The sequence below is a fragment of the Echiichthys vipera genome (assembly GCF_963691815.1).
Source record: "Echiichthys vipera genome assembly, chromosome: 18".
Lineage (NCBI taxonomy): Eukaryota > Metazoa > Chordata > Actinopteri > Perciformes > Trachinidae > Echiichthys > Echiichthys vipera.
This window is the reverse complement of record NC_139843.1, coordinates 24,118,509-24,143,665: the sequence shown is the minus strand read 5'-3', so window position 1 is coordinate 24,143,665 and position 25,157 is coordinate 24,118,509. Positions and strand designations below refer to the sequence as shown.

The 25,157-nt window shown below is 41.8% G+C and overlaps 2 protein-coding genes across 3 annotated transcripts in view; both read left to right on the top strand.

Moving 5' to 3' along the window:
• The window catches only part of myo15b (myosin XVB), a gene marked incomplete at both ends in the record, with an annotated part of 94,343 nt that overhangs the window by 66,286 nt on the left and 2,900 nt on the right, over positions 1–25,157 (top strand). Inside the window, 13 exons of the mRNA XM_083932610.1 lie at positions 1,363–1,435; positions 1,526–1,602; positions 1,736–1,812; positions 2,930–3,060; positions 3,136–3,230; positions 3,338–3,415; positions 3,506–3,602; positions 5,822–5,970; positions 6,179–6,309; positions 12,921–13,054; positions 13,207–13,340; positions 14,631–14,771; positions 16,578–16,653. Of these exons, the coding sequence (XP_083788736.1) occupies positions 1,363–1,435; positions 1,526–1,602; positions 1,736–1,812; positions 2,930–3,060; positions 3,136–3,230; positions 3,338–3,415; positions 3,506–3,602; positions 5,822–5,970; positions 6,179–6,309; positions 12,921–13,054; positions 13,207–13,340; positions 14,631–14,771; positions 16,578–16,653 (1,393 nt within the window). The remainder of the gene's footprint in view (positions 1–1,362; positions 1,436–1,525; positions 1,603–1,735; positions 1,813–2,929; positions 3,061–3,135; positions 3,231–3,337; positions 3,416–3,505; positions 3,603–5,821; positions 5,971–6,178; positions 6,310–12,920; positions 13,055–13,206; positions 13,341–14,630; positions 14,772–16,577; positions 16,654–25,157) is intronic.
• tmem94 (transmembrane protein 94) overlaps positions 23,999–25,157 on the top strand; it is a 45,043-nt gene continuing 43,884 nt past the window's right edge. For both annotated transcript variants that reach the window (XM_083932823.1, XM_083932822.1), the window contains exon 1: positions 23,999–24,113. The gene's annotated coding sequence lies outside the window, so the exon portion shown is untranslated. The remainder of the gene's footprint in view (positions 24,114–25,157) is intronic.

The window sequence follows — 25,157 nt, the reverse complement described above, 5'->3', positions numbered from 1 at the left end:
TATAAGTCGCGCTAGAGTATAAGTCGCATTTTTTGGGGAAATTTATTTGATAAAATCCAACACCAAGAAACGACGTTTCATCTTGAAAGGCAATTTAAAATAAAAATAGAATAGAGAGCAACAGGCTGAATAAGTGTACGTTATATGACGCATAAACAACGAACTGAGAACGTGCCTGGTATGTTAACGTAACATATTACGGTAAGAGTCATTCAAATAACTCTAACATATAGAACATGCTCTACGTTTACCAAACAATCTGTCACTCCTAATCACTAAATCGACTGAACTCTTCTTCCTTGCTGTCACTTCTGAACAACTCCGCCAACTCCAAGTAGCAGGTAGCATCTTTTTTTTCACAATGCACTTCTGCCATGACCCGCCCCCCGCCGAATTTTGATTGGTTGACGTGTGTGTGTGACGATTGCTGATATACGCCTAGTCTCTTACGTGACTGATATAAATAATAGCCCGGGCTATTATTTGATATTTTCCGGTAATGTGTTAATAATTTCACCCGGCCAAACTATGAAAAAAACAGCGACTTATAATCCGAAAAATACGATTAACACTCATGATTAAAGCGCAAATCTGGTGTAAAATCTTCCCAGGGTCTTTTTCGGCAAATCCGGTCATGAAATAAGCCGTCGAGACATTTTTTTCGTGTATGAACGGTTAACGGAGAAATCCAGTAGAGTCGCTACAACATCAGCTGTTAGCCAACAGTGATTAGCTCAGGGCGGTACGGTGGAGGCATTAAAGCGGCTCTTTTAACCACTAATACTGCTCAAAATAACACCAAACCTCTGCAGCAGCATGAGAAGAGACCTGACACAGAAAACACAGCACCAACAACGTAGTTAGTGAAGCCAGAGTTTATTAAAAGAGGATTTTTTCAAGACTTACCTAAGATTACCAAAGTCAATCCCAAAGGAAGGAGCCCATTGGTGCTTTGTTTTCTGTTTATCCCAACACTCTCATCGGTCAGGCTCGTGCTCAGGCAGAGAATCTAAACCCCAAATCACGCCACATTAAAAATTTCCTTTGCATTTGGTTTGAGCACAGCCTTAGGAATTTGGTTAAATAGCAGACTGTCACTTTGAAAACTTCACTCAAAAAAAAAAAATGCATTCTCATATGGAAACGGTCTCCTATCAAAACAGAACAAATGAGAAATAAGTTAAAAAAAAGGTCATTATTGATATACCTGTGTTTTAGTGAGAAGGCTATGCTTCCTAAGTTGTGGAGATTTTATCCCCAGATGACTTAGCTGTTTGGTTTAGATTTGTAATATGTCATGTATTTTCAGGTCTCTCTTGGAATAGAGATCTCGACTAACTGCATTGGGTTTTGTTCATCCAGGTTCCCATCCAGGAGTCCCTCATTCTCTACAGTGATCCTGAACTCAATGATTTATCCGTCCAGTGCTTCATGAGTGAGTGTATCCTCACTAACCATACTAATACACGCTGAGACCGCTGTCACTGTGTTCCTCCGTAACCCTCCCTTTTATCTGTCCCTCCAGACCTAATGCAGTTCATGGGCGACATGCCAATGAAGAAGAATAGCAGCCAGTCAGACTGCCTGAGCCACATCCTACTGGTCAGTGCTCTTTCAAAACAGTGCATCTGATGGACTGCATTTCTACAGCTTTTGACTCTCTGTGTCTCTGAGCCTGACCCACTTCAAATCAACTTTGGTGGGATTTAAAGAAGAGTTTTTCTGTTCTCTTCAGTTAGGGAAGGAGAAGGAGCCGCTGAGAGATGAAATCTACTGCCAGGTCATCAAGCAAACCACCAACAACCAGACCAAGTGAGTGTGTCATGTATTGAAGTGTTTGGTCACGTTTTCAATCAAGTTATTACGGAGTATTAATAGGAAGTAAATGATTTCAAATCAATTAGAAAAGTAAATCAACCAAATATCAGTATATCTTTGCAAACAACCTTTTAAGATCGATACACTGGTTGGTGATTTACTTAAATATGTCGATACAAAAACTTAATGTCACAATTATCCTTACCAAAACAATAAAACAATTGTGTTTCACATAATATCCTGGAAGTCTTTCTTTGAGTGCTGTGGAATCCATTAGCTAGCTCTCAACTCAAAATGATTCCTTGTTTCTGTAGCATCAACAGACAACCCTGGCAACCAGCAACGCCCAACGCTATTGGCTGCTGCTATGGAAACAGAACGGGACAGAAAGTCATTGTCAAACCCGTCAAAATCTTTTTAAATATTAATTTAGGAAAAGCAATACTTTCTTTCTGTACCCCTCAAATGCCCCGTGGGTGTATTGGTATTTAAAAATATATAGCTTTTAATAAAGATTCTACATATTCAACCTTTAACCTTTAACAAAAGAAAATCAAAGTTGCAGAAATCTTGTGCATGCTGTCTGCATTCAGGTTGCAATATTCTGGGAATTTGGGAATTAACAGGAATTTATGGGAATTAACGGGTATAACTTGGAATTTACAAAATCGATGGTTGGCCTTTACCTGTTTTTACATTTTAAATATGGTTGGGGAAAATGTATTTCAGATTTCATACCTTTTCATAGATTTCACATCTATGCTGTGCTGTTCCTCAATCACTGCACACTATTGCAGAGGTGTTGAGGCCACGCCCCCTTCATGCATTGTGCATTCCTCCATCACGTGCACGGATCATTTCTAGAACCCTGGACTATTGAGGCCCCATTTTTAAGCCTGGAGCACAAGACTATTGAAGCCAAAAGTTTCTGGAAGTTTACCGGAAATTTTGCACCCCTAGTCTGCATTGATTTATCATCCACAAAAATAATGTGTTTCTACCTAAGGTCTCTAAGAGTGACAAAGTGAGCATCGTGTTCTGCCTACTGTAATTTTGCATTTTAATGGTAATTCAAATGCAAACTGTTACCTCTCCTGTTTTGTCTAAACAGATCTATCTGTACCCTCGGCTGGCGACTGCTCAACCTGGTGACCGGGTTCTTCCCCTGTTCTGGTACTCTGCAGCCGTACGTTACACGTGACCTTCATGACATCTCTCAGGACTACGGACACCCATACCAAGGTAGAAAAACCCCAGGACAATGCATAAAAACCTGCCAATGACACACCCTTTATAACATTCCATACGTGTCCTCAGAGCTGGCGTGTGTGTGTCAGGATAACCTGCAGCAATCTCTCAGTTTTGGCGGCCGCCGTAACATCCCCTCACATCTGGAGATGGAGGCCATTCTGGCAAGCTAACCCACACACTCAAGCAAATCAAATCATGTCTTCCATGTTATATTCCATTGTTATCTGTATTTACAGCTGAACTGATTTTGAGTCTTGGCTCTCTGCAGGCTGGCAAAACCTCTCGACGTGTTCCCGTCCAGCTGCCCGGAGGAGTGGATTTTCCCATCAAGATACGCAGCTTCAGTGTAAGATTTGTTTAAACCTACTTAATTGTGACACAAAAAACAGAGTTCTGTTGTTTATCTGTGGTTGTATTTTGTATCTTTGTCCTTTAGATGGCAGCAGATGCAGTAGCTGAGTTCTGTAAAGAAATGAGCATCTCAGATCTCACAGAAATCAAAGAGTTCTGCATCCTCGCCAACAGACACCAAGGTATATCAGACTGTTCCTTATTGATATAGAGCGTACAGTTAGACTCGTACATTCATTTGGAGAGGTTTTGTGTTTTGGCTAGAACATGTTTACATGCTCAAAAATACTTTATTTTTCTCATACTGCTGAAGCCCGCTGCGGCCGTATTCACCCTCTGCCTGAGACGCTCCGTTGCAGCGCCTGTCTCTTTTAGTCCCAAAAAGCCCAGTCTGGTCTGATTGGTCAGGCACTTACTGGTCTTTGCCAAGGTCTATGGAAGGAGGCTGGGTCACCAAAAATGTCTGATCTTTGGGGTATGACACATGCGCAGTGGAACTGGAGCTGCACTGTTGGAGGGTTAGAGCAGGTGGCCCTAGAAATAAAGTGATGGTTTCCTCTCAGGTGCCACTCAGTCTGACAGAACTTTCTAATGGATGGCGGATTTATCCATCCATCTTCAACCCCCTGTCCTTATCCGGGTCGTGGGGGGCTGGAGCCGATCCCAGCTGACATAGGGCGTAAGGAGGGGTCCACCCTGGACACGACGCCAGTCTATCGCAGGGCACATAGAGACCAACAGAGACAGACAAACGTTCACATTCATACCTACGGGGGATTTAGAGTCATCAATGAACCTAACACTTGCATGTCTTCGGACTGTGGGAGGAAACTGGAGAACCCGGAGAAAACCCACGCAGACACGGGGAGAACACGCAAACTCCACACAGAAGGGCCCCAGCCGGGATTCGAACCTGGAACCCTCTTGCTGTGAGGCGACAGTGCTAACCACCACAGCACTGTTCTGCCATTAGATCTATACATATATTTATTTTTTAAAAATACAATATATTCTGACCCAAAGCCGAGCACGGACGCCGCAGCGAAATAAATCAATCACCCTATGTTCTATGATAATTTGTTTTTTTCTGCTGAAAGTGTTTTTCTAAGTGTAGAAATAATAATGACATAAATGAAAATGTACATTGACAATAAAACAGAAAAAGGAATGAAGAATAATAAAAACCAGAACTTATTCTCGTTCTATGATCCTTCTACAGCCTTGGTATCCGCACCACTGTTCTGTCTCAATAATACTGTAGACGACTGACAGCAATGGAGTGTAAAGTGGGATTTTCTAGTGTCCAAAGTCACAAATATGAAATGAACAACACATGCCACCAATATGACAGCTTTGTCTGCCGCTAGCATGTAGCTCATGTTGTTACCAATGGACAATGGGGGAATATAGCAGCACTTTCTACTGTCAGAAATCACAAATAACGCTTAATAAACCAAACCCAATAAAGCCGAACACTTATATCCTACATAGCAGGAATGTGATACAGAATTAGGGAGCGATGAACAGGGTCACCAGGGTCCTATGTTCCCCAAGCGGGGGGAAAAAAAAGGGTCCTATGTTTCCCAGTCACATACAACAGGGAACCCGGGTAACATAGGTACGCTCCCCAATGAACAACACAAGCAACCAATATCACAGCTCTTTTCTGCCGTTAGCATGTAGCTACATGTAGTAAACAGCAGCACGTTTTACTGGAGCTGTGCGTAGCTGTACTTCGTCTGTGTGTCCAACACGCTTTTCCTGGAGAAGATGATCTTAAAGTCTGAAAGGAGGCGTTGACAGCAGTCTGTATCCTGAGCAGATCTGCTCATGGGGAGTTAGGCTGGTTACCTACTGTATATACACATTTACCTCATTATTTGAGACTTTGGTCATATTAAGCATGGACCTCTGACATTATAACGATATACAGAATATATATGACAGAAAATAGGGAAAAGCATAATAGGTCCACTTTAAACATTCATACTGACACTTTAGAGATATGGAACATTCTTACAGGTTTTTCAGTCAGTACTGAAGGTACTTCTTCTACAGTCTGCATTACCAACGTGCATTTGGCCAAACACTGCGCTAACACACACTTACAGCATTTCAATGATCATTTTTTTTCTTTTATGTTTGAATGACTGTTCACATGAATCAGTGTCTCATCATATGGAACCAGAAAGTGTTTTTAGCGGTTTTAAAAACAGTCTGTTAGCATTTGAAAGATGTGCTTCAAACCATGACCATGTGACTTCAGTTAGTCTAATGAACGTTAGCGATTTAAACTACTGTAATTAAGGGAACCTCTGTATGTGCCACGTTAGATGTGATTTAAACAGATAAAATTATGAAAAGGGATTGATTAACAGCCCTGCACCTGCTCCTCTGTCAGATGGGACTGTGCGTCCCCTCCACCCTGAGGAGTATCTGTTCGACTTCCTGCTGGATGACTGCTCAGTCTTCTTGTCCCTGAGAAGAGTGATGTGGAGAAACCCTCTGTCCTTCAACAGTGACCTCTATGTGGAGTTCCACTACCAGCAGGTGACAGCAGTTGGGAGCCGCATGGTGCATTTCTAACCTGGTCTAGCTTCCATCTCATAGTTATCATTGTGTGTGTGTGTGTGTGTGTGTGTGTGTGTGTGTGTGTGTGTGTGTGTGTGTGTGTGTGTGTGTGTGTGTGTGTGTGTGTGTGTGTGTGTGTGTGTGTGTGTGTGTGTGTGTGTGTGTGTGTGTGTGTGTGTGAGAGTAGCTCCTGGGTGACTACCTGAGTGGGCGGCTGATGCTTGTTCCGTCTGCAGGCGGTTCCTCATCAGTCCAGCAGATAGCAGAGCTGTCGGCCCTGCAGCATCTGGCTCAAGGACTGAATGACCAGCCGTCACTGTGAGTCACACACACTGACCGTCATAGTAACACACTGATCCGTTCAGGATCAGAATATTTTCCCCTGAGATATAAAATTGCACAAATTTCTTATAGCCTTGACTTGCACCTTCTGTCCAGCGAGCCCTGACGACTTTTTGTCTTTCGGAGGCTGTAGCAGTTTTAGAGATGGTGAAGATATATAATAATAATAATACATTTTGCACTTTACATTTAACAATCTCAAAGTGCTACAGAACAGAATAAAAACAATATAAAAATAAAAGGTTAAATGAAAAATAAGTTAATAGGAGAACATCTGAAAGACATTTAACAAAGTGCTTTGGTTAACAGGAAGGTTTTAAGGTCTTTTTTTAAAAGCGTCTATAGTCTGCGAGGCCCTCAGGTGGTCAGGGAGGGGGTTCCATAACCTCGGAGCAGCCCAGGAAAAGCTCACCCATGGTGCGGAGCTTGGTTCTTGGGACTTGCGAGTTGAGGATCCATTTTAACCCAGAGGTTAGTGACAATGTGGAAAGGGGGATGTTTTGGCTGGAAAAGGTGATACTGGTGAGGGTGATTTTGCTCCAAAGTTAGGCTCAGGTTGAGGTAAAAACAAATCTGTATTATGTATGTGTGATGATGTTAGTCCTCATGGTAGCCATTTCTCACTGTGTAAAAGTATCTGTTGTGACCTCTAGGATAATCACAGCCTTATGAAACTTTACAACCACAAACTAGAGATGTGGAGCATTCAGAGGATGGATGGTTTCCTATGTTTACTGACGATAAGGGGGTTTCTGAGCAGAAGTGCTCGCCATCCAATCACAGAATGATGCAATTCTTACAGAAATCTGTAAATGTTAAAGGTTTTAGAATCCAAAATCACAGCATGGATTTTACTATGGAGTTCCTTAAGGTCTTAAACCATTTTTAAAAAATCAAATAAAGTGGTAAAAATTGTTACATTTGGTATCAAATCTGTGTAACAGAAACCGCTGCAACTACTTAGAAGACATTAGTGAGCATTAAACAGATTTACAATCTATTTTGCTAAATTAAATATTTATTTATTAGAAAAGGTATGAGTAGAAGAACTTAGTGAGAAGGTGTAAATCTCGCGCCAGGCCGTACCCAAGGTAAACAGCCTCTGGCATGTTAGATCAAGGTAGAACTAAGCCGTAAGATTTTCATCTATTTAGTTGCCTTTTAAGTTCCTCTCTATTACAGCGCGAGTTAAGGTTCGTAAATACATCAGAGATGCGATTATAATCCACTTTTTAATGGATAAAGCCTTGGCCTGGACAAGAGGTCATCAGGTGGTCCCCAACCATCATGGGGCGTTTCGACCACAACACCCTCAAGTTGGCGGGTCTGCAGTGACTGGCCAGGTCACTGCGCCTCTCATCCAGGCTTCCAGCTATTGTCCTCTCTCTTATGCCAGAGCCAACAGGAGGCTCTCTCTGCCGCTTCACCCAGCCTACGAATGGCTGTTTTCCTCAAGTGGCCTCTCAGTCCCACCTTTGTCAGCAGGTTCCACACTGATTGTGCTGGAAATCCCCGACATACTACTTCCACTGTCATCAGCCATGTTGTCCACCCCTTGTCCTGGCAGTCCTGGACAAGCTGCTGGTACTTGCTCTTCTTTCGCTCTGCCGCTTCCTCACATCCCTCCTCCCACGAGACCGTTAATTCCACCAGGATGACCTTCTTTCCCTCCGGAGACCAAAAAGGTCGACCTCCATCTTCCATTCTTGGGGGGACTGTAGGAGGTTTTGCTTGGTTTGGCCTTGGACGACAGGTCTGTTGCCCTCTTTTACAAAGGCGACGTTACTCAGCTGTGGTCTTCTCTTGACTGGGTATATCTTCCTCCTCTCTTGCTCCAAGATGTCTGCGAGCAGTGCCAACACCTTGTCATGGCGCCACCTATATCTCCCCTGGGTCATTGCTGTTTTGCACCCTGAAAGAATGTGCGCCATGGTTCCTTTACCACCACACAACCCACACAGTGGGTCCTCCCTCATTCCCTACCTGTGCAAATTGACTGGGGTCGGTAAGGTGTCGTACACCGCTCGGAGCAGAAACGAGATCCGAAAAGGCTCCAGCCTTCAGAGTTCACTCCACGTGATGGTCCTCTTGGGGAGGTCCCACCTTGTCCAGGCACCTTGAAATGCGAGCTCGATGGATTAAGCCCTTCTTATTTCTTCCTTAAGGTTTCGAACTCTGCGAGCAGTGCCAACACCTTGTCATGGCGCCACCTATATCTCCCCTGGGTCATTGCTGTTTTGCACCCTGAAAGAATGTGCGCCATGGTTCCTTTACCACCACACAACCCACACAGTGGGTCCTCCCTCATTCCCTACCTGTGCAAATTGACTGGGGTCGGTAAGGTGTCGTACACCGCTCGGAGCAGAAACGAGATCCGAAAAGGCTCCAGCCTTCAGAGTTCACTCCACGTGATGGTCCTCTTGGGGAGGTCCCACCTTGTCCAGGCACCTTGAAATGCGAGCTTGATGGATTAAGCCCTTCTTATTTCTTCCTTAAGGTTTCGAACTTCGTCCTGGATCATGGTCCTCCTCTCCCTGGGAGTGGACTTTGACCACTGCTGGAAGTGTGATGTTCCTAGGCCCTGTCTTCCAGTGCAGGGGTTACCAATGGTTTCCTTGGTCCTGAGAGAAGCTTCTGCCTGGTGAACTGCAGTGCTGGCGGCCCACTTCCTGCCCGATCTTGTTTCGATTCCAGCTTCCCTGATTAGTTGATCTTGGGAGTCCCTATATGTCAGGGAAAGCCTGCACTTGGCGACTTTGAACTCCTCAACAACAGAGGACAGGGGGAGCTGGAGCTGACCCAACCTTATGTAGAGCCCCACAAAAGTAAAGCTTGGGGGTATTCCCAACCGTCTACGAAGGTGCTTGTTGAATTTCCTCTCCATCCCTTCAACTGCTGTTAAAGGCACTTCATACACAGTGAGAAGCCACATACGTCTTTGGAGCAGGCCGTGTTGGTAGATCCAGCACTTGTACTTTCCAGGCAGACCAGGCTTGTCAATCCTCTTCAACCACTCTTCAACTTCTTCTTCGGTGCTGGAGTTGCTGTTCTTGTTCTTTCAAAGGCATTTGATAGGGTTTCCCTGGAGGATTGGGATCTCTTCCCCTTGAACAAGAAGCTTAAATTGTTCAGTTGTTTTGCCCTTCTGGATCACCAAACTCCTTGATTTCTTGGGCTTGAAGATCATCTTCGCACAAGTAGTCATACGATCCAATTCTGCCAGGATCCATCTTGCCTGCACGTGAGTTGGTGTTATCACGGTAAGGTCATCCATGAATGCCCTGATTGCCGGCTGTTGACTTCCTGCTGCAGTCTTTGGTCCTCTTGACTTTGTAACTGCTGCAGAGATGATCAGGTTCATTCCCATGACAAACAAGATGGGAGAGATGGTACACCCTGTTACTATTCCCTTTCCCACTGGCTGCCACTTTGTTGTAAACGTGGAAGACTGGAATCGTAGCTTGATGTCTCCCAGGTAGTTGGCGATCATTCCCTGGATATAATGAGGGATGTGGTAACGGTCCATAGCAACTTGAATCAAGTTGTGGGGAATCGACCCATATGCATTCGCAAAGTCAAGCCATACAACTGTTGGGTTGCCTTTCTTCTCTTTTGCTACTTGGATAAGTTGGCTGAGGACCCCTGTGTGCTCCAGGCACCCGGAGAACCCTTCGATGCTGCCCTTCTGAATCGAGGTGTCAACATTTCCGTTGTGGGTCATGTAGGAGCTCATTCTTCTAGCCACTACAGAAAAGAAGATTTTTCCCTCTACACTGAGTAAGGAAATGGTTCGGAACTGACTGATCTGTGAGGATCCTCGTTCTTTTGGTACAAAGCACCCCTCTGCCCTTCTCCAGCTTGTTGGAATGGCTCCTTTGGACCAGATTACCCGCATAAGCATCCACGGCCTTCGGAGGAGCTTGGGGCATTTCTTGTATACTTCTACTTAAAACAATGGTGATTGATCATATGACCCGCTAATAAAATAACGTGTTGCCTCTTTGCTGAGTATTCACATCTGTGTGTCTGTGGAGACATTCCCTCCCTAGATGGAAATAAACCTTCAGTGACGCTGCTGTCAGCTGTTGGTCTGCTGGTGGAGCTTGTCACTGCCGGGTATGCTGTGTTCACTTGTAATCGGAAAGCTGTAACTTCCAACTACTGAGTCAGGCTTGTAGTAAGGACAGAAGTGTAATAGGAATATGTGTGTGTGTGTGTGTGTGTGTGTGTGTGTGTGTGTGTGTGTGTGTGTGTGTGTGTGTGTGTGTGTGTGTGTGTGTGTGTGTGTATGGATTTAAGAGGGGAACATATAGGGGACGGACTGGAAGTAAAGAGGTGAATGTGTTTCAATAATGTTTACAAAAGAACAAAAAAATAAACACACATCAACACACAAAGCGACCATGAACGTGACAAGATGGAGGCTCTGAAAGAACAGGGCTCACCTGCATTTACACCTTACTGCCACAGAGGCTGCTAGAAACAAGGGATCTAAAAAAGGTGATTTTTTGAAACTCATACCATGCCACCATAAATCCCAACTTGGTAGAGGCTCACCATATCATTTAAAAAGTGCTGTACATGGAATCATTTACTGTTCTTAACTTTCTTGTTTATTTGTCCTAAACAGCCAACAGAGTATCACTGCTTACTTAACTGTTATATTAGTGAATCATCATTTTACTGAACTGTTATTTATATTAGTTAGGGATGCAAATTATCGAGCAATTCATTACTCGATAGTTTCGTCTTATCAATCGATGATCGATTAATTGATAAGTGGTAATTCTTCTGAAAAGCTGAATTTGCCTCTGAATAGGTTAACTGCATAGACCTTTTTAATGGAATTCCATTACTAGGCAACAGCCTTGGTCCTTTACATTCACGTTTACATTCACTGCAACAGGAATCAAACTTTGACACATTTAGAATGTTTATGTTTACAACTTTGAAAAGGTCTGCACGTTACATAAAATGCTATCTTCCTTATGATATAAAGAAAAAATGCAAATCATATTCCTTAATCACTCACTTGAGGGCAGGGAATAACATTTTGGAAGCATATCAAACATATTCTGAATAGAAAATATCAAAATATTACACAGGCTACTTAACATGAAAATAAATTGGGCATTCTCTCATCTGCAACATTGGAAACATTAATAGCAGCAGCATAAAAAAGAAAATCATTCCTGAATAGAAGACAATACTCTGCCAGTGAGGCTGTATGCCTCAGTGACATGCTCTCTGTGAGTAGGACTGCTGACGTTACCTGCCAGTCCGGTTCAATGTAGTGGAATTGAACTGTGATGATACTTTCTGTAGTCAAGGAAGACAACAGTCTGTTGTGAGTTGCAAGTTGTGTTTTCACCTCGGCCTTCTCCTCACGTAGCTTGCTTCCACATGGGTGGTTATGGTTGTTCTGTACCCTGGCTCCATGTGGGTAATGCCCTCTGCTTTTGTGGAGTCACATACCCTTTGTCCCAACACTGTGGTGATTGCAGGCTGAGAGCCACTCGCTGCTTGTAGCACGGCTGAATGTGACATATTTAGGTGGTAATTCAACAAAGTTGTGGAGATGTTGTTCTTTAAAATACTTCCACATATTGTGCATTTGCCGTCTTTGTCGTCATCAAGCAACTTCAAGTGGCTCCATACTGTGCTGTGTTTTGCCCTCTTCATCCTGTCAGTGTGCCACTTCTGGTTTGTCTTGTTGTTGTCGTCAGATAACTGCTTCGCTTGTGTTCCCGCGTGTGCGTCAAGGACGTCTGGTGTCAAGCTCGCCCTCACGTGGACTGGCGGGGAATTACGGGTTCAAAACACAATTAATTGCAATTTATTTATTTTAATCAAGTAATTTCTTATCGACAATAAATCGATTACTTGTTTGCATCCCTAATATTAGTAGATCATCATTTTAGGGTTCTTTAAGGGTCATGTAATGTCTACTCACCCCCAGTTCTTTTCACCATCTTCCTTTTCTCCCAGTGTATGTGACTACTTCATGCATGATTCATTGATATGGATGAATATGAAAATATGAAGCCCTTTCTTTAAAGCCTGCTGATCATCAGCGTCGTGTTAGAAACTACCGTTCATTTGTGTTGTAGTGGAGTAGCAGAGATGGATGTGGAGTCAGAAATAGATCTGTCAAACATTATTTGTTGCATTTCAATCATTTCTGTTTAGATGTGAATCCAAAATGTGAAGAATGTGAATTCTGAAATCACATTTGTTCTATTTTGAATCATTTAGGGTATTTTTATTGTGTGTGTGTGGGGGGGGCATGTTTTACAGAAATTGAGGGGGGAGGATCATGGGTTAACGGCTGCTTACAACTCTCAACCAATCAACTGACAGTGCCATCTTTGATACCCCAGCTTTCTTTCATCTCTGCCTCAATGCCTCTAAATTTACAAGACTGATTTGAGATGCTGTGTTTCTTCTGCATGGAACAATCTTCTGGTGACATATGCAATATTTAGGTCTCTATGATGTCATCATTTCTTAGATTGATAGGCCAAGCTCTTCAAGTCCTCTAGATGTAAGAGTTATATTGACACCTACTGATTGTATTTGTCTACCAGGCCAGAGATAAAGGAGTACCTGCCCTCACAGGACGGCCTCAGCAGCAGAGTTGAAGAGATCCACTCCTTCTGTCTGGGACAGATAGCTGCTATGCACTCCCTCAGCCCTCAAGACGCCAAAATACAATTCATTGGTGGGTAATTTCTCTTCTTTTCCCTTCCCTTCTGCCCTCTCCTCTCCTCTCCTCTCCTCTCCTCTCCTCTCCTCTCCTCGCCTCTCCTCTCCTCTCCTCTCCTCTCCTCTCCTCTCCTCTCCTCTCCTCTCCTAATTGTATTTGTCTTGCAGAAAATCTGAGCACCATGCCTCTGTTTGGCTCCAACGCCTTCTTGGCCCAGAAGGTCAGCCAGCGTGGCTTTCCGTCCCCATGCATGGTCAGCATCAGTCAGGAGGGGGTGCTGTTCCTTCACCCCAAAACACAGGTACTGTCAGCAGCCATAGTGCTTAAAACAAGTGTAACTCTTTAAGGATGTCAGTGTAGTTATATTATTTAAGAGTAAACTTAGATATTTGAGTTTTTTCACCATACTGCCATATGTCCTTGCACTGTTCTTCCTATCTCAGATTAATCCGCACAAATTTCTTCAAAACTTGCTTCATATAGCCTTGTGAGCCCATTCTGATCCCTGAGCGCCGTTGTGTTTTACTCTCAGATCAGTCTGGCAACATGCGAAGGAGAACATTTTTGAGAAGTTTGACCAGCAACCGAACCAATCAATGTTGGTTTTGAGGCGGATTTAAGTGATGAAACGAGAAAAGTCTGTTGATTGTTAACAACATGGAGTCTTCCACAGATGAGATGAGCGGCTATGGATCAAGCTGCTCACTAACTCTTTTTTCTCTGGATCCTTCTGTTGAATATGGACCGGGCTCCTAAAATTGGGCCTTTGATCCGTAAATTCACGTTACACAAACGGAAAATATCCTTTACCCACATGTTGTTTTACTTTCTGAGCTTTGCCTCCACGCTGTTAGTACGTCATACGCTTCAGTGATCTGATTGGTTTTTGCCCGTATGTTGGTTTTAGACAGATGGTTTATCCAATCAGCAACCAGTATTTTCGCCCCTTCCCAAAAGATTTCCAAACCAGAGTTCCCAGATGCTGAGACAATGAGGGTCATCCACATGGAGGAGTCATGTTACTATACTTAACAATCTGAAGCAGCGTTCGGCCTGGTGGGACCAAGCCCCCACCACAGTGATTTCCTGGTTGATCCAATCAGGAAGTGCCAAAAACTGCAGTTCTCTGAGTGTCCACCAGGAGCAGGTTTCATAACAGAGCAGTTTCTTATTGACCCCCATGTTAAACAGGCCGTTTTCATAGCATCATTAAACCTGTTTAAGGCCTGGGACAAAAAACATTCTAGTCTGTATGTTTAGGTCATATCTCCATGACAGCAGTGGGGGGGGGGGGGGTGGATTTTTTTGTACTAGGCTAGTTGTTTTGGTAAGAGGAAATGAGGCGGAGTCAAAGTCTGACAAGATGGCCACTCCCGTAGGCGAGGACGATTGGATCAAGTTGAGAGAAGGGACCCCATTTTTGAGTCTATGGGTGGGACCCAAATGTCTCTACTAAAACTAAAATCATTCCAGCAGCTGAAGTGAGTTGAAGCTGGAGCAGAAGAGTATGACACTGATGATGGCACACATGCAGCTGGTTATAAGAAGCCACTAGCAGCCATCTGAAGTTGTATGTTTCTTTGTCCTGCAGGAGCGAGTGTTTCTGATTCCTCTGGCGGACGTGCAGGCCATGCGCACCATCCAGCCCAAGAAACAAAGCAAAGTGCCAGCTGTGGACATCAGTTATGGCAATCCAGGCCGACCCAAGAAAGTCAGCATTCATCTCAAACAGGTAGCTGTAGCATTATTATGTTGTGTAATACTGATTGTACAGGACTATTCCGTTTATAAAATCTTGCTCTTACTTTTGTACTTGTGGCTCACGGTAGAGCTCAGATAAAAGTAAAGTGGTCGAGGCATTAGAGAAACTCTCAAAATGATATGACCCAAATATTAATGCTGATTTTTCTACAGCATTAAAAAAAACAACAACAACAAAAAGAGGAGCAGTGGAAAAATTCATTTATTTAAAAGGCACGCTGTCTCATGTCAGTTTTGCATTAGTCATTTGTACATTAGTTCTTTTTGTCTTTTTCTTTAAGAGCTCAAAATCATGATTAACTTTTATTGTCAGAGATGTACTCATTTTATGAGAACTACACACTGTAAACAGCGTGTTAACATTTTGCCTGTAAAAAAATCATCTACAGTTGTCAAAATTGTCAAATTAAGAGTAGGACCCCAAATATATATATATATATATATATATATATATATATATATATACATATATATATATATATACTATTCTGCTATAATATATGTATGTCTTAGACTTGAACTGTATATTTCATTTGTTTGCCAAACGTATTGTAACAATCATATATATATATATTTATATATATAAACACAATCACATATATATATATATACAATCATATATATATATACAATCATATATATATATATATATATATATATATATATATCACACTACGTTTGGCAAACAATATACAGTTGAGGTCTAAGACTTACATATATAGGGGTTATTAATGTTGTTGTTGTTATTTCTGCATGTGATTATTTTCTTATGTAATGATTGGAGAGACCCTTCCTTTTAACAAAAAAACATTCATAAATTCCTTAACAGATGAATTACCGGTATACGTCTCATGAAAATATAACAAAATCTAATCAGAAAAAAATATACCAGGTTGTTCTCATCCCTGTTCGTACATACAACTACCAAAAGTAAGGCGCAGTAATTTGTGTGTATTCGACATATTAAAATCCGGTGACGCATTACAACTGTAACACTCATCTCCAGTTAGGGCGGAGGGTCAGGGTGGTGGCTGGGTCCAACAACAAAGGACATGGAACCCTGACTTTACCTTTTGTTTCCTAAACTTAAATGTCATGGTCCACGTCCCATCGTTGTTTTTTGGCATTAAATACAAAGTAATTTTTCATAAGATATCATACGAACCAATGCTTTGCATGAAAATACATAGAGCACAGTGAGGATTTGGTTACACGCTCCTGAGCTCTTCACTTCATCAGTTCGGTGGCGGGATCTTTGACCACTCTTCACAGTACAGCTGTAAACAGGAGCAACTTGAGGTGCACGCACACTAGAAATAAAAATGCTGGAAATGTAATGACAATGTAATAGTGCACATGAAACCAATGTCTCTTACAACTGTAAGTAAACGTTTGGCCTCAACTGTATATGTTTAGCCCATAAAACATTAAAGATTGACCTGTTCGACAGTGCTTTATTTTTATTCCATAATCCTTTTGAGGCAAAGGGAGGGCTACAGTGTCTGTACTTTGATATTAACTGGGTTTTAAAACAGAATTTTGCATTTATTATTATTTTTACACATACATACATATTGTGGGCTCTGCTGGAGCAAGGCAATGTGAAAGTAAAACAATGAGAATAAAACAAAGTTAGGTTATCATAGTTAGAGTCTGTGAATTTTGGTATATGGTAAAATCTTGTATGCCCTCGTCAAATACAACCTATTGGTAATAATAGTAATAATAATCAATTTATACAACCATGTGTGATTTAACCTGTTCATTTCTCTTTCAGGCTAAGGAGTTGTGCCACATCCTCGCTCTGATAATGAAAGAGCTGATCCGACCATCAGTAACCAGCTCCATTTCCAGTCGCTAGACACACACACACACACACACACACACACACACACACACACACACACACACACACACACAATGTTTTTCTTAATCACTGGCTTCTGTGGCTGACTTTTGTGTTTCCCTTTTTTGTTAATTTATCTTTCTGTGTAACTTTATAAATAGTGTGATTGATGAACTGGACTGAATAGAAAGATGAATGTGAACACACCGCTGATGTTCTCTCCAGTGTTATGCTATGTGAGAGGACACGCGCTGACACATGGGCTACTCTGATCAAAGAAGTGAATGCAGCGAGTCATTTACAGTATGAATAAACCAATGCCTTAAATGATTCCCTTTGTGCATTAACATTCTGATATAATTCTTGAAATGTAAAGTTTGTTAATTTTTATTCAAATTTAATGTAGTAATGGTATCATGTAACATAAGTTAATTGTTTTTACACATTAAAGAAATATGTTGATTTATTTCATGAGTTTATTATTTTCTTACAAGGAGGACTCCACGAGTATAAATTATTTCCACAAAGAAAAGTGTGTGTGTGTGTGTGTGTGTGTTAAATAGGTTACGAGCTTCTCCATCGGTCCATCTGCAGCTACTACTCTTTGTAGACCTTATTACACAATTACGAGCATCCGTTACCTTTAAGGAGAAGAAACCATCTTGAGATGGGATCACACCAGCCACAATGTCAAACCGGGCCAGGGGCCTTAAGACAAGCTTTTTGAACATTTAATAGCTAGACTGGATTACAGATATATGTAAGTAAAAAAGAATGGTAAATGGACTTGTACTTATATAGCGCCTTTCTCGTCTTCTGACTACTCAAGGCACTTTCACACTACTTGTCACATTCACCCATTCACACAGACATTCACACTGATGGAAGTGGACATCTATATACCATCTAATCTAAACTAACCATTCACACAGCATTCACACACCCATGCGCAGCAATTCGGGGTTCAGTGTCTTGCCCAAGGACACTTAAACCACAGAGCTCTCAAATGGTGGACGACTCTACCATTGCCCATTTCAGATATTCACAATGATATTCTTACTAGTACTAATGAGGTCACTTTTGCAATTCATGTGTATCCACAGTTACATTTTTGATATAGAACATGGGTGGCATGCTGGTGTGGTGGTTAGCACTGTCACAGCAAGAGGGTTCTTGGTTCAAATCCTGGATGTGCAAGGATCAAGCCCCTACCACCAAAACTGCAGTTCTCTGAGTGTCCACCAAGAGCAGTTTGCACAATAGAGCAGTTTCTAAAAAAACATTCTAGTCAGCATGTTTAGGTCATATCTCCATGACAACACTTGGGAGGGTGAATATTTTTGTACCAGGCTAGTTTTTTATTTTATTGGAGGTTAAAGTTTATGAATAATTAGCGGCATGGCCTCTTGAGTGACAGCTAGCCTCTTGCCCTCACTTCTCCTCAGAGGCTAGTTGTCAGGATTAGCATCATTAGCATGCTAACTCCGTCATCTCAACCTGGACTGTGGTCATTCGTGTGGTGGTTTTTCCATAAGTGACAAGATGGTTCGCTCTTCGATCAACTGTACAAACAGGTGGTTTAGAAACACAACGTGTTAACGTTAGCTTTGTTATGCTATGCTGTACAGCCTGCTATCTATGACACATACACTAGATGCTAATCTGGAGCACTGGGAGGATTCGGGCTGTGAGGGACAGCCTATGAGCATGGTACTGTGTTGAATATCAGTTTAAATCATAGATCATAAACGCTGCCTGCACTTTACTCCCGGAGCTGGTGTAATCTCCACTAGAGACACAGGACTCTCAGTCCCGTTTATCTAGTATTGTGTTCTGTTAGCCTAGTGGTGGAGCTAATGTGGATAATTCTGTTAACGTCACCCAGATGGACGTATCTCCCCTTTCTCTCCTTTTTTGGGCAGAGGAAATGAGGAGGAGTCAAAGTCTGACAAGATGGTTAAAAAAGATGTTTGAATGCCTTCACCGTGCTGCCCCCGAGCTAATCAGTGTAAGCGGCTGTTAGCGACTCTCCAGGATTTCTCCGTTAATAGTTTATACTCCAAAAAAAAACTGTCTTGATGGCTTATTTGATGTGTGCAAGTGTCGAAAAAGAGCATGGGATGATGTTATGCCAGAATTTCACTTTAACTTCAGTGACGTGAAAACACAATGTGAGAGGGTCAATGTCCTGATTCTTTAACACATACAACACCCTAGAACAAGTTCACAGCTGTTTTAATGTACAAAGGGCCGTTAAGACGCATTACTTAACCTCTATCCTGATTGACAGGTCCTTATGTAGGCCAGCTAAAGCATGTCCTGCTGTAGGGCCAGGTAAGCAGGTAACCCCTGTAGCAGACACAGAGGGCTTCCTCACCAGGTGGTGCATCTGTACCAATATTTGTGATGGGCCTTCATATTCTCCATACAATCAGAATTAGTTTTGCAACCAGTACAGTCGCCCCATGCTGCTCATTAGAAAGAATGCAGGTTTAAGGCAATTTCCCATTGGCTTCACTCTTTAGATCCGGTCAGATCCATTCCATCTTTTTTATACAGTCTATGCCACAGTCAGACAGACAGACAGACAGACAGACAGACAGACAGACACCTGGCAAAACAGTCCAAACCTCCTCTGTGGTAGTTCCTGCTACAGTAGGTGTCTCTAGGACTACGTGGTCATGAAGACACACACACACACACACACACACACACACACACACAACAATACCAGTGTCGCTGTCATGGCTGGTTATTAATGTGCTTTTCCGTACCATGTGACTACTAGGCGTGGAGTGCATCGAGATAAACAGTTGTTGGCACTAATTCTGCAGTCAGGTGACATTAAACCAGACCAGGCGTATGAAGAGGATTCAACGGGATGACGGATTTAAAGGAGTGCCAGTCAAACCTTAAGCAGTGAACCTCATGTGGAAAACATGATGGTATTAGAGACCATCTTGTGATGGGATCACACCAGCCATGATGCCAAAACAAGCCAGGAGGCAAAGTGGAGTGGGCCAGAGGTCCCTTACCTACTGCTGTTGTCCGGACCACAACTATCGTTCATTGGATTACACCAGCATGACTCATATTAAAGCCCCACTATGAGGAACAGTCATCTTTGAAAAGGTCAAAAGCAGCAGCCAGAGCTGACAGGTATTGATTTATAGGCAACACAGAGTGAAATTACACTGTGGAGGCAGCCAGGCAACCTGACCTCACTTTCTATTGACGCAGTACTGGCTGCAGGGACACAGCCTGAAGGTTACAGGAGAGCAAGTGTGTGTTTGTGTGTGTGTGTGTGTGTGTGTGTGTGTGTGTGTGCGTGCCTGTGTCTGTGTGTGAGGCAGTATTAACCTGTTTGGAAAAAGCATTCCCTGTTGTGGTCTATTCATGTAACAGCAGGTTTATCTAACAAATGTGCCTCGTGAAGGGTTGAATACAGTATATAGAATAAGCAGAACGTCACCATTTAGTGTCTCAAGATCGTAGTGGCAACAACAAAACATAACTCCAGCAGTCGGGTTGCCAGGTTGGTCACAGTAGGCCCAGTAGCCTACAGGAGACCGGAGTCTGTTTGAGCCTGTTTGAACCCGTCCCCTTCATCAAATCCCACCATAAAAATGTATTGCAGAAGAGTTTGATTGACAGTTACTGTTAGCCATTAGTGTTATCCATTCCAGCTAAGTAAAGATGAAAGTGTTAGCGATCAAGAAGAAATGTAGCCATTTGGGCGTGCGTTTGAATGGCGTTTCTCTCCTTTCTCTCAGTCCATGGAGTCAATGCTTGGCCTATATTGACTCTTTTTTTGCCCGTCTCCGCTCACTCAGGATTGGCAAACTCCATTTCACCCAGTGCCAGCCTACAACAGCTGCACCCAACAACAGACAACCCTGGCAACCAGCAATGCCTAACGCTATTGGCTGCTACCATGGAAACACAACGGGACAGAAAGTCATTGTCAAACCCTTCAAAAAATTTTGGAAATATTAATTGACCTCCCCATCACTGAAGTGTGTGTGTGTGTGTGAATTGCAGTGTTTTCTGTATGCTGTTTGATATATGTGGCCTGTGACCTATATGTATGTATTTCTGCATTTGTATTGTTATTTATTTTTTATGTATAGCAGCTATATGTGACAGCATTGGGGTCAAAGACAAATTTCCCTCCAAGGATAATAAAGTGTATTGTATCTTATCTCATCTTAATTCTGCAGTCAGTGGAACAGTGGATAGATCAGTGGCCCCATGTAAAGAGGGTGAAGGTCCTCAAGGCAGCGGCTGCGGGTTTGACGCCGACCTGCGGCCCTTTGCTGCATGTCCCCCCCCCCCCTCTCTCTCACCCCATTTCCTGTCTGTCCTTTATAATAAAGGCTTAAAAAACTGCCCAGAAAATAATAAATAAATATTTAATAAATAAATATAGTATGAGGAGAAAATGTTCCAGATACCTCCTTAGTTTGAAAGGACCTTACATTCATTCATTCAAAGTGAGAGTGACAGCGATATAAAAGTAAAGTTGAGTTACTTTATATTAGCAGTCCGAATATATGTGCTAATGAAGAGCAGGGTGCTTTTCATTTTGGTTGGATACGTTCTGACAAAAATGGGAACATTTCTTTACATACCTGGAAGAAAACAGCAGCTCTGAGGAAGGCTGGAGTACAGCCGAAACTGTCAGCTAAGAAAAGGGAAGAGGACATCCTTACACTATAACTAACTTGTCTGACTAAGAGAAACTTTAACTTTCAAAATGGATAAAGAAGACATTAGGAATACAATCCATCTATCTCTTTACAACCAAACATTATAGTGTGAATGCTGAAAGCACAACTTTAATATTCTTTTGAAGTCGCCTACTACTCCTGTATGCTTTGAGCTACACAAACTCAAACATTCAAATGTGAAAATGTTTAGCTCTTAAACCACATATATACATACAGTATGCTATGGTTTGACTCTTTTACTGTATATATACTTAAATGTTGAGCTATTTTCAACACCTTTTTACAATGTAAGCTAATGGATATCTTGGGGAACAGATGGTTGCCGATTTGATTCCCGTCTACAACTACTGTTGATACTAATAAATAGTAATTAATTTAACAACACTCAATAAGCATTTGGGAACTGAGGACACTAATTGTTGAAGCTTTGTAGGTGGAATTCTTGTTTGATGTACGTTCAGACCACAGAACACTTTTCCACTTTGGGTCAGTCCATCTCAGATGAGCTCGGGTCCAGAGAAGCTGGTGGTGTTTCTGGTGTTGTTGATATATGGCTTTCTCTTTGCATGGTGGAGTTTTAACTTGCACTTGTAGATGTAGAGATGAACTGTGTTAACTGACAGTGGTTTTCTGAAGTGTTCCTAAGCCCACGTGGTAATATCCTTTACAGAATGATGTCAGTTTTTAATGCTGTGTTGTCTGAGGGATCGTAGGTCACAGTGATTCAGTGTTGGTTTTCAGCCTTGCTGCTCACATGCAGAGATTTCTCTGAATCTTTTGATGATAATATGGACTGTAGATGATGAACTCCCTTAATTCCTTGTAATTCGTTGTTCTTAAACTGTTGGACTATTTGCTCCCACAGTTGTTCCTTTCTTGTGAACGACTGAGCCTTTCGAGGATGCTCCTTTTATACCCAATCATGACACTCACCTGTTTCCAATGAACCTGTGGAATGTTCCAAACAGGTGATTTGGAGCATTCCTCAACTTTCACAGTCTTTTCTTGCTCCTGTCCAAGCTTTTTTGGAACGTGTTGCAGGCATCAAATTCAAAATGAGTGAATATTTGAAAAACACAAACAATGAAGTTTATCAGTTTGAACATCAAATATCTTGTCTTTGTAGTGTATTGAATTGATTATACAGTAGGTTCAAAATGATCTGCAAATCATTGTATTCTGTTTTAATTTAGGTTTTACACAACGGCCCAGCATGTGAACTGGGGTTGGACATTAGTCTTTTTCAAGTTCTCACATTTATAGTCAGTAATAATAACGAATAATCAGGGACTCGCCAGACAACCCTGTCGAAATCCTCTCTGTACATCCAAATAAAGTGAGCTACAGTGCCGTAATGAAACACAGGTATCAATGTTCCTATAAATAAAGTCTTCATGAACGTTATGAAACTTTCTCCCAAACCAAATGCCTCCAAAGTGGATCATTTATTGGCTTTAAAATATATCATTTTTTTGAAATCGAGAAATAAAATTGAAGCTATTATCCTCAATGATTTCACTGTAATCTAATGAATCTAGAATGAGACAGATGTTATTGTAAAAAAGATCTACCATTTCAGACTGAGTTTCGATGTGCTGTTGAGCAAGGCATTGAACCCCAAACTCCTCGGGGCGCTGAGCTATCGGCAGCCCCCTCGCTCTGACATCTCTCCATTAATTGCATGTATATAGGTCCTGTTTGTGCATGTGTGTATTTCGGGCCTGTGTGTATTTCGGGCCTGTATGTGCTTAATGAAATATAATAATAATGAAATATGAAAAAATGTAATTTCCCCTTGTAGGATAAATAAAAGGAATTATTCTTCTCTTCTTTTACTAACAACCTGAGATATACCTTTTTCAGATTAATTGTGTAGCCTATACACGGGACAATAGCTCACAGTCATTTTTAACTCTTTGATAGGTCTTAATTGTCTATGATTTGTTTGTTTTTTACCTAGTTTTGGAATAAATACTACAGCCACGTCCTTCATACCTGTTGGAAGGTGATGCTCATGATGAGCTTCATCTGATCTCCACTCAGTTTCTGATCTCGTAGTGCTGCATTCACTTAAAATGGGACAATAAGCATAGCATACAGGTTTGACAGGAAATACGGTATAGATCACTAGCATTCAGTAAGATTTCATCATATACTGGACACATCATGTCTTTACGTGGTTTCTGGATTTTCGTTTGTGTTTAACAATGCAATATCCATATGCTGTAAAACGTTAACTTGGTGAAATGTTGTAACATGAAAAAGCTGATAAGTAACAACAAGCTATGGAAAATGTAGCGCCTAACTAACTTCATGGTGTGTGACATAGCTTATAACATAGACATTTGTAATAGTTAAAGCTATAACATTATTATTATTATATCATGATTTAGTTATTGTCGTATTACCTATTACAATTCGTAGGCCTACTCAATATTCCAATGACTTTCGGGTCATGAATCAGTAGGTACTTCTCAATTAAAGCTCTGAGGTTTCCTATTTCAAAATAGAACCCTAAACAATCTTAGGAAATATAGATCCGCCCACTCTGGTCTCAGCCAATCAGAGGACTGACTTCTCTAACGCCAACCAATTACAACACACTATTCTTTCCACCAGGCAGAACGCTCCCCAACATGGCTGCCGCCGCTCCTCAGTGAATGATTAGAAGTGCATCTGAATTCGAGAGAAAAACACAATTAAAGAAAGGATATTAACAACGAGCTGGAAATACGAGGTGAGGTCACACTCTAGATACTGTACGCCGACGGGCTGCGTTGTTATGGCGAATATTGCGTCAGTGTAAGCGTAGTTAGGTCGAAGCCTCTGTTGTGGGAGCATATGCCTTTGACAGCAAGGGAAGAGGACGGAGCCAGACATTCTGTGTGGAGAGGACACAAACTCTGTCACGTTAAATGTGTTTAGCGCTGTTTAGTTCCGCTCATTACGAGCACGGTGTGCGTGGTCAGTCTAAAGAGACGGGCGGGTTACACCGGGAAGCACGGGCCGTCATTATACACCTGTGAGGTAACGTTTAGCTTCGGTTGTAATTTCACACACTCGCACATCAAAGTAGCAACGTAGTTCGTTTAGTGTTTGTAGTGTTGGATTTTTTTTATATTCTTTATTTGCAATTTGAACAAAACTAGTAAAACCAGAGCAGTGTGGCATCATGCTTGACAAAGATATATATGTGTGTAAAGAGTCACTTCTCCTTTCAGAAAACAATACACATTACATTATAATGACATTACACAAGAGTACTTAGATACTGAGGCATAGAAGAAAACAATAAATACACAAAAAGAACTCAAATAAAGACGTTATAAATCTTTAACAAAGTCACGTAACTTCTCCTTAGAGAGAGAGAGAGAGAGAGTTTCTTTTTTTAAATTATTATTATTCTTTATTTGTATAAGTATAGTATAAAAAAGCTTTCAACTTTTTTCCAGAACTCCAAAGTTACACTGACACTCCCAGAATAAATAAATGCATAATAGTTTTGTCTTCAAACTTATATAAAATTCACATTTGTTGTCCACATCTGCAAACCTTGAAACAAATCTATTGGTGGGGTAAATATTGTGCAAGATTTTATAATGCAATTCTTTCAATTTATTGGGGATAACCTATTTTTACGGAAGAAGCAATGTTTTTTCCCCCGTGTTGGATGCGACATGGTCACACGTTGTGTTATGGATCTGAGGTCAGTGAAGTTCTACGCTTTATTTCATCGCTGTCCATTTAGTTTCATGTCCGAAGGAGGGAAACAAAGCAATGC